Here is a 14218-nt window from a genome sequence, read left to right on the forward strand (position 1 = left end):
TTTCATTAAATTTCATTAAATTCTTTTATGCGATAGCAAATGGCAAAATGAGCTACAACAACAGCAACAAAAACAACTCTCAACAAATTGCTGATCTTCAAATCTTCAATCAACAGTCGACGATCTCGTCCGTCTGCTCCAGCTTCAGCTTCAGCTTCAGCTTCAGCTTGAGCTCCAGCTCCATGCGATTTTATGACTTTGATTTATTTGTGTAAATTATTTTTGTAGCTGTTACATGGCCAAACAGACAACTTGGCTGCTTGTTTGCTCGAGGAAGTGTTTGCATCTCGCTGAGAGCCAGCAAGAGAGTGTGATCAGTGATCGGTGATCAGTGATCAGTGATCTGTAGGGTTGGGCTTTGCTCACTGTTCGTCAAAGTTATTAGCCGTCTACAATTGTCAGCAGCGTCGCCGTTGATTCCCAATTCCATTCCCATTCCCAGACCCATTGCATAAGCGAGTGATCTCCCGCACCAACTGTCGAACTGTCTAGCTGTCGGTCTGTCGATCAGCTGTGCATAATTTCAATTTGATGAAGCACATACGAGTCGATAGATGGGCCTCTTGATAGGCGCCGTTAACTCGACTTGCCCTGCGGCTAGTGACGACTCCCACAACCGCTCTATACCCGCTCTCCACCCCCCCACACACGGCATCTCGCCCGCTTAGCGTGTTTAATTACAATTGGGGGGATTTGGGATTCGGATTGAGCACGGATATCCGCGTACGTGTTGCGCATAGACAACAAACTGAACACTCAACACTTAACGTCAGCTGCAGCTGTCGCTTAACTGCCCGTTTTTGGATAGCGTGACCCATAAATGCCCAACCAATAGCTCTAGCGGAGTTGTAGATGCTTTTGGACTCAGTCAATGGATTACTTGGAGCCATTAACACAGCGGAGATAGACTTAACGCTTATGGATATGCAATCTTTTTATATTTTCATGATAAACGAGAGCTGCTTTTCAAAAATAATGCAATAATAGAGCTCACCAAAACTCTCCGTGCCTCGCCCTAGGTTTAGCTAATGTAGTCTTACGTAACTCCGGTTTTTCTACTTCGATCTTTTTGATATTTTCGAGACTTGCTTCTGGCATAAGAAAGTGCATGTATACCAAAGGTGAGGTATATAAGAAGTAAATTCTTTGTAATAAGTTAATACCTCTTCTCTCTTCTTCTCATATATCTCCCATCATTTTAAAGGGCTGCCCATTTCTGAAAATCGATATTTATCGATATTGTGAAAATGTGAGAATTTATTGAAAGAAAAACTTGTTCTGCAAGTCATAAAAGTTGTTCTATTGGAATTAAATGACTAATTATTTGAATATTCAAACAAATACGAATTACTGATACTTACGATAACGATAAATTAAAGATGCACATAAAAAATAAATGCGACTAAGTTTGTTTTAAATGTGCCTTTGCCTACATATTGCAAGCGAAGCGTATATTTATCCATCTAGTAGCTGTGTTTCCATTTTCAGATGTGTGTCTCTTATGGTTTGGTTTTATTCATAGTTGGCAACTTTTCGTGTTAACAAACAATTAAATGGAGCTACAAAATTATTGCTAAGTTTAAAGACACAGCAAATGTAGCCTTCGGTTCTGTTTTTATGGCTTTGAAGACCCTTTTGCCTTGCGCACAACACCCGCAGCAGCCCCTTTGTTCAAATGCTTGACTTAATGAATGAACAAATGAATTTATGAGTTGCTGTTGTTGTTGTTGTTGTTGTTGTTGTTGTTGTTGTTGTTGTTAATGTTGTCGTCGTTGTCGTTGTCGTTGTCGTTGTCGTTGTCGGTGTCGTTGTTCGTCTTGTGACCAGACTTATCCCAGGCACGCACGAACACCTCTCGAAACGGCATTGGCTTTGCCAATTTCTGCTTTGTTTCTCACTCACTCGATTTATGGGGAAACAACAAATAAGTAATAACATCAACAACAACGGCAACAAATTTACGCACTTTTAAAGCCACAAGAGCTTTGTTTGCACACAATTGTTGTTGTGAATTATTTAAACAGCACTTTGAATTATTGTAATTCGCATAAATTATTATTATTATTTTCTGTTGTGTACCGTTGCAGCGGCCAGCGACATTGGAACTGTCCTCGTTCCCTACAGCTGGGCCGCCGCATTCGGTGTGGGGCGATCGCTAATTGATCGATGACAATTCTAATGAGGCGCAAGTTTTTTGATCAGCTTTGTAACATTAATCCGTCAGAACATTAAAGAGACTTTGGGCCCTGGTATCAAAGTTCAGTTGGCAGCCCGAACCTTGGACCTGTGGCCCGTACGCTTTTGGCATGCTTTGAGTGCGCATTTTCGAGCAGTGTATGCGAGCACAAAACTAAGATACAGATACACAGATACAGATACGTATGGCACTTGGAGCCGCACACGCAGCTGCGGAAACGAAAATAATGTAGGTGAAACAAGTTCGCCGCTTAAGTGCCTTGCCTGGCTCTACATATATAGATGCAAATCAATAGACGATCGATTTTTTTCATACGTTTTTTTTTGGGGTTTAGCAGAACACAGTCGAGGCAGCCAGAGCCAAGCCGCAAGCTTAACCGCAAATCAGACAACGACAAACGGGCCCAGGCCCAAAGGCGCCGCCGCAAACGCTCGAAGAGCGCACTCGAGAGTTTGTCGAGAATTGGTGATCGGTTTGCATTGTAAACACAAGTCGCTTTAACTAGCGCCGGCTGGCGATTAGCTGAGAATTTCCGTTTCTCTAGCTCATAAATTCTCCACAAATTTAATAATGCGTCAAATGCAGGCAAAGACAACATTTGTTGTTGCTGCTGCTTCGCCTGCTGCTGATCTTCCAAGAACTGAGTTTTTGACTGATCGCGACCTTGAGCACAAATTTGAGACATGTGTCTCAGCTGCAGCAGCTAACCCTCGCCCCTCTCCTCTCTCGTATTGTGCCTCTGTCTCTCTAGCGAATCATATAAATATTTATACGCCATAAAGCCTCGCAATTGGGCAATAAAGAACCAGCTGAATTAGCTATGCATGGCACAGCGATCATTTTTGTTTTTTTTTTTTTTTTTTGGAGCTCTCTCGTATTGATCATTTCGCAGATAAACTGTAGCCATGCACATAATTATGTAATTTAATGAGCCAACTTCTACGTGAATGGTTTAAATTGCCCACAGCAGGGAAGCAGACAATTAAAATTCTTCACTTGTGATCTAAACTCTCAAATCTCAAATCTTTTTCGTATTGATTAGAGTGCAGATAATATCATTATTATGATGACATAAACATATTTATGTAATATAATGAGCTACTTAACGTTCACGTGAGCTGCTTAAATTGATTAGGTAAATTATCAAAAAGTAGTTCATTAATATGTGTATGAAAGAGAACTCGATGAATTTCAAATATTTCAAAGTGAATAACACAAACTAGTTTATACAAGAAAAAACTATCTAATTTATTAAGCTATTTTAAAGAATGAATTTAAAAAAACGTCATTGTATTATGAGGTGATCTCTTCAAAGCTAAAGATAAACATGAATATCATTAGTCTTTATCTCTGTGCATAGTTCTGTCCAACATATCACCCTACTATGCGATTCTCATGTATTCAAGTGAGTTAACAGGTTTCCATGCATTGACTTAGTGTTGTATATTTCTAAGTTGTGTGTTGACAAACGAATGAACTCTATTTTGAAATGTACTTTTATATATGTGCTTTTATTTATGTGAACTCTATTTTGAAATGTATGTGCTTTTATTTACATCTCACTTTGTAAGCGAGTATTTTAATTATTATTCTCCATAATTCTCTATTTCAACATTTCTTAAATACATATATTATTATAGCAGTGACTCGTTAGCTCTCTTTCTGTTAATTTACCATTTCCATTTTATGCCAGCGAAATCCGAGTAGATCACAATCTTTTGATCATTAGGGTTAACTATGGATCTTTTAGTTATTTGAATAGTTCTCTCCGCATGCTTAAATGAAGTTATTTATGGACAACTGCAAATACTTTATTTTAATATTTTGATTTGTTTGCCTATGCGACAGGGTAATAACATTAAATAATAATCTTTTTTTTTACCGATTTGTGCTCAATTGTCTGGGCAACCTTCGTCGCTGATTTGACATAAGATTGAGGCATTATTTATTTTTCTTGTATATGTTTTGAGTTCTTTTTTCTTTTTTGTTGTGCTTTGTGGAGAATGCAAATCTGTGTGTGGAATATTGAAAAATTATGCAAAATGGCAAGTCAGACAAATTAGGCGGGCGCATAAAAATTTCACCTGTTGACAAGGCGGGCCAAGGCAATCAACGCTAGACGGCACCATGGCCAAATCTGGCCAGAGCTGCCCTAGAAATTGATGGAAAACAAATTGGCAAAAGCTGCCTAGAAAGTTGGCAGTTGGAAAACAAAACAAAAACCAAAGCGAACCGCATGGCGGAAGTGCAAAACTAAATGTGTATTTAGTTAGGCAAAGTATTTGCAAGGCTGCCCGACCTGCTTATATATATACATATATGCTTATATATATATATATATGTTTGCCATATGTCGGCATCGGACAAAGCCCAACAAGACTAAGTCAATAATTAGCCAATGACCAAAGCGTGAAAAGCGCTTCCTATTATTAGTTTAATTTGTTTTGGGTGCGCAATTTCATTTATATAACATATAATCGTTTCTAAATGATAAATTAATATGGGAAACAATTTGCTGTATGGGCGGAATGCTCCTCTCAAGCTTCACCGAAAGGCGTCAAATCATCATCACCGGCGGCAGCAGCTGCGTCAAGTGGCCAGCACGACAAGTTGCCAAAATTGGCAAGGCTTAAATGGACATGACAACAATTGAAACAACTTTGTGAGCTGCTGACGTCTTGGCTTTTTGGCTATTTCCTATTGCCCGCCTCTGTTTTCGTGCTCTGTGTGGGCGTCAATGGGTCAGCTTTTGAATTACGCATACGACGCGTTGTACGATTAGAATCTGTTGAACCTCGTTTGCCATAGAAGGCAGGCCCAGCTGACGATCTATTATGATTTCATTTGCGTAAATCAAGCGCACTTCCAGGGCTGCAAAACGGATTTGAAGTAAACCGGTTCACAGCTAAAATTCTGAATCATTTTTGATCATTCAGAGAAACTATAACCGAAGTGGAAAAGAGACGAAGCCAAAATCGAACTATATATTTTGCCTAGAATGATTTGATTGAGATTAAGAAATGTTTATGAAAGAATTATATATCTTTCAAATAACGCTCTTTCGTAGATTTTTATATAAAGCTTGGAATATTTGTTGTAGAGCGTTCTAAATGATATTTGAATTTTATAAATATTGAATATTCATGTTCCGCGTTTCAGGTTCACGAACGGAACCCAATAGCAGGTAGCTGGTTCAAATCAGCTAATGCTTTTTTTGAATACCCTTTCTTATTAGCTTGCAACCCTGCAGAGCTCCTTACTTTAGCGCTTAGTCATGTTGGTTAGTTAATCGTAGTTAGCTTCGAGTTGTTCTTCATTTCCGTGGCACAACTAAATGAATTAAGTTTGTGGCTGCTGCTCAATTGTTATTTACGGGCATTTGCACCTTTCACCGAGGCGACACTTGCAACTGGTTGCACGAGACACACACACACACACACAGATAAATATTTAAATGAACTGATTTATGGGAATTTGATGGGCGCATTAACCAGAGCGCACCCCCGACTTGTGGCAGCTACTGCTCCAAAAAATAACCTTAATATGTTTTGTATGCTGCGCACAACAACAACAACAAGAGCAACAACAACAAGAGCAACAACAACAACAACAAGAGCAACAACAACAATCAGCTTGACAACGAAAATTCTTACAACGAGGCGACATCGCAGCTGCTGTTTCAGTGCCAACTCTTGCATTGTTGTTGTTGTTGTTGCTTGCGCTGCGTACTTTATTATTAATTTTAAACGTGGGCACCACAACAACAACAGCAACAACAACAACAGCAACAACAACAGGAACGGGCACTACACACAACACCCACAGCGTTTTGTCAAGTTGCTTGGATTTTTATTTCTTAAATGTTCTTTTCAGCGCGTTTTTTTTTCGCTGGCCGCATTTGTTATTACTTTTTGTGGTTTGCTGGTGGTTGTTGTTGTTGTTGTTTTACGATTAATTCTTGCAATTTGCACGCTGCAACACACGCCGCAATCGGCGTCGACGTCGGCGCTTACTTCTAATTGCATACACACAAATTACTCATACGCCGCGTATGCGCTCGCATAATTATCGCTTATTGCCACATCGAAACATTGCTGCGTGGGCAGTTGGCAAAAAAACAAATGCAACAACAACAACAACAACTGCAACAACAAAGTGAACATCAGCTAACAATTCAGTTGCCAACAGCGCATCCTCCTCATCAGCAGCTGAATAACAATTATATACTTAAGCTTCTGTACGTGTGTGTGTTTATTTTTTTGCATTTGCTATTTTTTTATTTATTGTTTAACAAATAACTATGCCCCCCCCTTCCCCCGCTACCTCTCTCTCTCTCTCTCTCTCTCTCTTCTAGTGCGCGCCCTGCCCCTGCAATGAATTGCTTTTATGCGCTCATTTGCATATTAAATAAGCGGCTGGCTTCTGGCAGAGGCTGAGGCTGAGGCTGAGACGCTGCAATTGTGTTGGTTGTTGTTGTAGCTTGTTGGTTGTTAGTTGTTAGCTGTAAGTTGTTGTTGTTGTTGCTGTTGCTGCTGCTATGTGGTTAGTTTCTAAGCGGCAGCAGCTGCCGCCAATGCAAAGAACGTCGCCATCGTCGTCGTCGTCGTCGTCGTCGTCGTCTTCGTTGTAGGTTGGACAGCGTAAAACGCGGGGCAGCTTTTTTATTTGCCATGTTGTTGTTGTTGTTGTTGTTGCCATTTTTTCTTTTCTTTTTAAGTCGTATACTCGATTTGGTTTGTTGACGTAAAACAAAGCAAACGCGCCAACCGACTGCAGCAGTGGGCAACCCATGAGGCATATTACAGCCAGCTCGGAATAGCAAGTGCAAAAATTCATATATCGAATGGAGTTATAACGAGAATAGGCGGCACGCCGAATATTAAATACACTTCTCTCACGCTCTTGCAGATTAACAAGGTTTGTTACAGATATCTATACGATATGTAGTTGATATTTGCGCTCATATTTGTATATAGACATTTCTTATGGCAGCTACATCAACTTGTGCTCGAATAGAATTGGTTATTCTGACACACAAATGTGCTGCCTAGACAAGATATATGTATGCGTTTTTTCTTCGAAGATGTCCCCATTATAATAGCCTCAACAAGGCTAAATACTATCTATAATGTGTACACTGTACAGTGAAACCTGTCAGGCATTGACAATTGATGTCTTGTGATTCATTTGCGGGTGCTGTTTTTGACACCCATTTTAATTGATAATACTCAGCCATAATGAAGTGCCATCCACAAAAAAGCTGGAAAACAAATTTCATTACTGTATTCATCCATCATTAACTTTATGAATGAGCAACACATTTAGTTGCTAACTTTATTAAGCTTAAAGAAAATCAACACAAAGCTCTACAAAAACGATGTTAAATAAAAAGCCAGGCTACAAAATAGCTTAAGTCGTGAGAGTTATGTGAGAGAAAGGGATTTATTTCGGATTTGGCTATTTAACAGTTTGAGTTTATTCGAGATTGAATTCTGGGGTAAATACTTATTATATCGAAATATTGAACTATCTGAGATTCGCTTTTGCTCTAAAGATTAAAGATTTGTCAGATATAATCGAAGAACTCTAATAATTTGCTTAGAAAACTGGGCTTTTCCGTCTAATGTAGCTTGTAAAATACATTAACTGAGAAGCGTATTCAGATGCGTTCTGGGCTACGAATTAGTCAACAATTCCACGAATTAGTCAGCGAACATTACAATTACAAAAATAAAAAAATGAACAATTAGCTCTGATGCCAAATAGTTTGAATAGTTCTTAGCCCAGTTAAGACGAGATGCACACTCATTCTGCGGGCCTTATAGAGCGCGAGTTTTCAGAAAGAAAGAATACAAAAAAAAGCAATTAACAAATAAATTTATGCGCCCAAAACTAACGCAAGCGAATCTCAATATTTATGCAAGCAACAATGAAGGAGAATGGAGCTTTGGATATTTATAAGCGATCTAGCTACGAGTATTTATCGGAGCTGGCAAAGCTCTGGTGACTATTTCTGCTGTCTTTTGGCGAAACAAGTAGTTGAATTTCCTTTTTCAAAAAAACTTAGCTATTGACAGACAGAGAGTTAAACTTGTGCAACTGAGAGAGTGTGTGTGTGTGTGTGTGTGTTGTGTGTGTGTGACATTAAACCGCACACAAACAAGCTCGCCATATTTGGCAATTGACTTTGCAGCCAAGTCAGAAATATCTATTTGTGTGTGCTCGCGTTTGGACTCAGTATTTGCCCAACACACACACACTATATATATATATATATATATATATATATGTATGTGTTTGCGCATGTGCGTGTGTTTTTTAACTGTTTACGCTGCCCACTTGCGATGGCCGGCGGCTTGATAAATAATTTTAGTTTTATAAACACAAATTGACACTTTAAATGGTTTGCCAAAAAAAAAAAGGAAAAAAAAAATAGAGAAAATCTGCGAATAAAAATCTCGCATAAAGCATGAAATCAATTGGAATTAAGCCGGGCCACTTTGAAGCACAGCGCGTTGAGATTTGCTGCCTCCGGGTGCTTCGATGTCTCTGGAACTCTGGAATATATCATAAGCCTCAAGCACTTCGCGGAATCGCCCGGCCAGGTAGCTGTCCCACTTGTTGTTGTTGTTGTTGTTGCTGGCAAATCTGATTTGTATCGGCAAAGATCTAAGCGCATAGATCCCAGCCCTCTAATGGCGCTGCGGGGCGTTGCGTATCAGGAACAAACCATAAACGAATTTATACGATCTTGAGAAACGAAACCTTGCGGGGCGAGGCGTGAGTTTCGCATTTTGTTTGCCAAACAGCTCGCGGCTGTCGCGTTAATTAATTGTTTGTCTTGCGATTACAGCCGATTTGCGCAATAACAATTACTATATAATACGAATCGCTACTAATTATTGCTGACAGATTTGTGGAGAGAATTTATGGCATGTGAATGGAAATGGGCTAATAGGAAAACCTTATCAAAATCTTTTCACACTTTTATCGTTAATTAAAGATTTTAGGCTGGTTGCAAGTGTGCCACAAAAATTGTAAAAATTGAAATACAATTAAAAATTTTCCAATATTTATTGATAAGAAAGAACATTAAGTTTTCCGTATGCCCCACATAATCTATAGCCTTACTCATAAACTCGATTGTCATAGCTTAAGCATTTAATGAACTGCGGGCTGTGGTAAATGTTGAGTTGGTGGGGGTGCAGGGGGGGTGTCTAGTTTTCTTATCAGAATTATTGTTCCGCGTAATTGATCTAGTTTTAACGCGTCGCTGGTCTAATAAATATTAATTCAACTGGCGACTTATGCAAGCATGCAAGATGCTGATCGCTAATAAGAAGGCAAACAAGAATTTATTTATTTATTATGGCCCAGCGAGCTGATAGCACTTTGATAAATACATCTATTATACGATTTTCAAAATGAAACTTACCAAAAACAATAATTGTATAACACTGGCCGCCCAACACCTGTTGCACTTGTTGTTGTTGTTGCTGCTGCTCCAATTTGTGAATGAGCTTAATTGCATTTATCGATAGCACTTTGTTTGGCTTGCGTCAAAGTTATCGTTTCTCGTTTCTAGTTGTTATTGCAGTTGCAGTTGTTGCAGTTGTTGTTGTTTTAATTAGCAACACAAACACATTAACCAACACTAACACACACACACAAACAACGTGCGGCAGACAGACGCATGGCAGGGGGCGCCCACGCAACGTGCCAAAAGAAAACGCGTTTATTGAAAATGCAACTGCGACAGGCGACGACGCCAGCAGCCGCGCAAAGAACTTTGTTGGCTGCGCCGCCAGCGTTTCCAGCGGCTAACGAATAACAACAACAAAAAAATGTAAGCGCAGTCAAGAGAAAAATACCCAACAAATTGTCAATTTCGATTTGCCCACAGCGCAGTAACCGTTACCGTTTCGTTGGAGCGCTCGCGACTAACTGAATTCAGATAGAAATTCAAATTTACCCGTTGTTCGCTCAGTTCGTATGCTTCTTCTTGCTGTTTTTCCCCCGATTCGTGTGTGTATGTGTTTGTGTGTGTGCAAGTGCTACGCGTGCGCACCACGACTGCTCGCCTCGAATATCTGAAAGCGACTGAAGTTAAGAGAGATCGCTGTTCCTCGCTTACGTTCATAAAGAGAGCGAGCAGCAGCAGCACCACCACCAGCGCTCTCGCAGCGTGCGTATGATTAACTATGATCAATAAATAAATAGATGATCTGTATATGCATTTAGATATATGAATGTATATTTCTGCACCTGCCCCTTACTCAAATTGTTCAAATGTCAGCTGAATAATGAATTCAATACTGAAAAGTTGGGAATTTATCATAAAGTGAAGATACTACATTTAATAGAGTACAGAAAATTGCTAAAGTTTTGGCTAAAAGCTATTAGAGTTATGAGAGAGAACGGGCATTTACTTTGGATTTGGGTATTTAAGTTAATTTTCTTTTTCATTTCACGCACCTTTTTTTTGTTTATGAATAACTGCTAAAAGCATGAAAATATCATTTTGTCTATATCGGAAGACAATTATTATTTTGAATCGTAATTGTGAAAGTGAGTTTGAAATACGAAAAGTAACCGACGCCAATTGCGGTATTTACGTTATACGAAATACGGTATTTACGGTATACGATATACGGTATTTAAGTATTTACGAAGCAGCAATCGTGTCACTGGACTTAAGGAGCAACAAAAAAAATGTATGAAATCGGCTAAAATGAAAATCATTTGATTACTGGCTTAACACTCAATATACATACAAATTTTAAAAACTAGACAAATTGTAAAGTTTCAAAATTGAATTCTCAGCAGAAGTGCACCTAAAATTGACCAAACGCCAATTATAACCCAGCCCTGGCAAAAAAGAAAAAGAAAAAAAAAACAGATGTTTTGAAGTGACCATCTGTGAGAGAACGAAGTTGCCATCTCTTTTTACTCGACGAACGCGAATGCGTCAAATTATTACATTTATAAATTAAAGCAAAGTGCAAGATGTTGGCCAAGCGAATGCAACTATGGAAAGCGACTCAAGCGGCGCTGACGATGAACTCCACAGCCAACAAGGGTGCCACACAGGTAAGGCGCCGTTGAGACCGCCGGCGACTGTCACCAGGGGAGCCCCTTATGACATAACCTGCAAAGCGCGGTTTATTATGAATGAAATGGCAGCCCATATTGAATAGAGGCACCTTTGCAGATGTTTCCAACAGGCGGCAGCAGTCGAGACATGCACTTGAGCAGCAGCTGGAGCAATCAGCTGACCACCCGTGTCATGCTAGCGCCTCCGTCACCATTGATCCCACTCTATTCGTCGGCGGCAGCCGGCGGACTGCGATATGCCAGCTCCAAGACAGACGTGCCGCCCAATATGGAATCCGCCAAGGAGCTGGTGGATCTGCCTGCTATCCCAGATGCGCCTATACCACCAGCCATTCAAAATATTTCCACGGACCCGGAAAGTCTTATGGAAACTATTGACATGGCTGGCGAACCAACATTTGCCTCCATTGGCCTGGGCGGCTGGTCGCCAGTTGGCATGGTACAAAACTGTATGGAGTTTCTGCACTGCACGTGGGATATTCCTTGGTGGGGCACCATTGCAATCGGTACGATTGTCGTACGTACCCTAATCTTTCCACTGGTCATTCTCGCGCAACGCAACTCCGCCAAGATGAGCAACAACATGCCACAGATGCAGGTGCTGCAGCTGAAGATGACGGAGGCGCGTCAATCGGGCAATGCCATTGAATCGGCGCGGTATGCTCAGGAAATGATGCTGTTTATGAAAGAAAAGGGCGTTAATCCTCTAAAGAATATGATTGTCCCGTTGGCACAAGCACCGCTCTTCCTATCCTTCTTCATGGGCCTACGTCAGATGGCCAACACTCCCGTGGAGTCCATGCGTGACGGTGGCCTCTTCTGGTTCACGGATCTGACACTGGCGGATCCATTCTACCTGTTACCCGTAATTACCAGCGCCACGTTGTATCTGACCATTGAGCTGGGCACGGACAGCGCACGCCTGTCGGCTGCCAACATGAACACCATGAAGTATGTTCTGCGCGCCCTGCCGATTGTCATCTTTCCCTTCACCATGAACTTTCCCGCTGCCATTCTGACGTACTGGGCTTGCAGTAACTTTATCTCGCTGGGCCAGGTGGCAGTGTTGCGGATTCCCGCTGTGCGGGATTACTTTAAAATTGAAAAAATGGTCACCCATCCGCCCAGTGCACTGCCAGCCAAGAAGAAGGGCTTTGTGGGCGGCATGAAGGAATGTAAGTTGAACCGCCAGTTGAACAAACGGAAACAATCTAAATCCGTTTGCTCCTTACAGCTTGGGACAACATGAAGATCACAAAGGAGATCGAGGAGCGACAGCAATTGGATGAAATTCGCTTTGCCAAGGCCGGCAAAGGACCCTTGGTGAAGACGTACAAATACGATCCCACCAAGCCTCCAGTCCAAGGAGCGGCATCGCCTACAGGAAGCCTAAAGCCACCCTCCAAGGAGCAGTAGTCATCGTGTGCTGTCCGTCTTGGCCGATGAGCGTTTGTTGTTAATGTTAGAACCGTACCCTTTAGTTTCTCGATCCCATAAGTTGCGGCATATGTTTATGTATGCTAAAATTGAATATATTTTCTATTAACAAAAACAACACACGACACATTGAGCAGATATTATAATAATGCGACGGGTCGGTTAACCCTTTGCCGAAATACACTGGTTGATGACCTCGGCCAGGTGTTTGTTCTCCAGCGCTGCGGCAACGCGTTCCTTATCCGCCAGCTGTTTGTTCACGGCCATCTCGGAGGCGTGCGTGCCCGGCGTTATCTCCACGGTGACCTTAAACCGGGGCGGCAGCGATCGCAGCAGCTTCACCCGTATGGAGAGACCAATCAGCGTGGCCATGGAGCAATGGGGTATCGTTGGAGTAAAATTGATGTGCACCGAATTCTGTTTGTCGCTTATGGTTATGAGTTCCTCCTGGACGACGTGCAGCTCCTCCAGCGTTAACGGATGCTCGGGATCATTGATGTTTCGTATAAGATCTGCGCTGGGTGCACGCATACATATACACACATATCATAAGTAAAATATAATTGTATTGTGCGTGTTAATTTGCTTACCAAAGATTTCTCGCTTGTCAAAGGGATCGGCAATGTTCTCATCCTCTTCGTTGGCTGTTATCGCACGCTCCTTGATCTTGCTATAGACGCTCGGATTTAAATTCTCGATTTCTGTGGGCATCTTTGCTGTTCTGCCTGTTTATTTAACAGGCTATTTAACTGCAGATTTTTTTACTACGCTTGATATTGGCGGCCAGTGTGTACACGCTACACGTGCACGAAATAAACTCATTTTGCCAGCGAACATTTAACCGCAAACTGTGTGCACACACTGGCACATCTGGAACGTTTCTCAATTTGAATTGTTCAATTTAATTTCCGCAATTATATTTGAATGCCACAATTAATCAATCAGGAATTTACAATTAAGCGCAGCTAGTACAGTTTCCAGCAAAAGCGTATTAATTCGCGCTAATATAAGCAAAAGTGTCATCTTACGTAAAGCCCGCAATTAGAGACGTTTCACAATTATATTTATGTGCATTTTAATTAGCCTTCCCAGTATTTGCACCCATTTTCAGACACATAGACGTGCGCAGATAGCTTTTTCGCAACAAGGTGCTAAATATAGATGACTAACTTAACTTACCGGGTTCCCAAGCTAGCTTATTCTGACCCACCTGACCAGACGCACACAGCTCCGCCTTGAGCCACATTTAATGCACATTCAAATCCATATTCCGTATTCATATATGTATAGATGGCGAGTGGAAGGAAATATAAATGGCATATGTCAAAAGATGTTGCGGTGATTTTTACAGCATATAATTAGCTCGCATTATCATTTTAAAGATCAATAAGAAAAACAAATATATACAGACAATAATATTGATATAGAAACTCGCGGGGTAAACAGCGTTAAGCTAGTCCGATAATTATC

General features: G+C 41.0%; 3 protein-coding genes across 3 annotated transcripts in view; 1 reads left to right on the forward strand and 2 right to left on the reverse strand.

Annotated features, from left to right (window-relative positions):
- Positions 1-10286, reverse strand: part of form3 (formin 3) — a 36625-nt gene extending 26339 nt beyond the window's left edge. Inside the window, exon 1 of the mRNA XM_015175243.3 lies at positions 9633-10286. The gene's annotated coding sequence lies outside the window, so the exon portion shown is untranslated. The remainder of the gene's footprint in view (positions 1-9632) is intronic.
- Positions 10287-10958: 672 nt separating this feature from the next.
- OXA1L (OXA1L mitochondrial inner membrane protein) lies at positions 10959-12870 on the forward strand. The gene is made up of 3 exons (XM_002047184.4): positions 10959-11287; positions 11409-12486; positions 12546-12870. Exons 1-3 carry the CDS (start codon positions 11204-11206, stop codon positions 12725-12727), a joined length of 1344 nt encoding a protein of 447 aa, XP_002047220.1. The 5' UTR covers positions 10959-11203; the 3' UTR covers positions 12728-12870.
- Positions 12822-13546, reverse strand: galla-2 (MIP18 family protein galla-2). Its single transcript, XM_002047185.4, has 2 exons — positions 13339-13546; positions 12822-13260 (listed from the first exon to the last, which is right to left on the reverse strand). The coding sequence occupies exons 1-2, from the start codon at positions 13457-13459 to the stop codon at positions 12911-12913; spliced, it is 471 nt and encodes a 156-aa protein (XP_002047221.1). The 5' UTR covers positions 13460-13546; the 3' UTR covers positions 12822-12910.
- Between the last annotated feature and the right edge of the window lie 672 nt (positions 13547-14218).

This window comes from Drosophila virilis, chromosome 3 (genome assembly GCF_030788295.1).
Source record: "Drosophila virilis strain 15010-1051.87 chromosome 3, Dvir_AGI_RSII-ME, whole genome shotgun sequence".
Classification (NCBI taxonomy): domain Eukaryota; kingdom Metazoa; phylum Arthropoda; class Insecta; order Diptera; family Drosophilidae; genus Drosophila; species Drosophila virilis.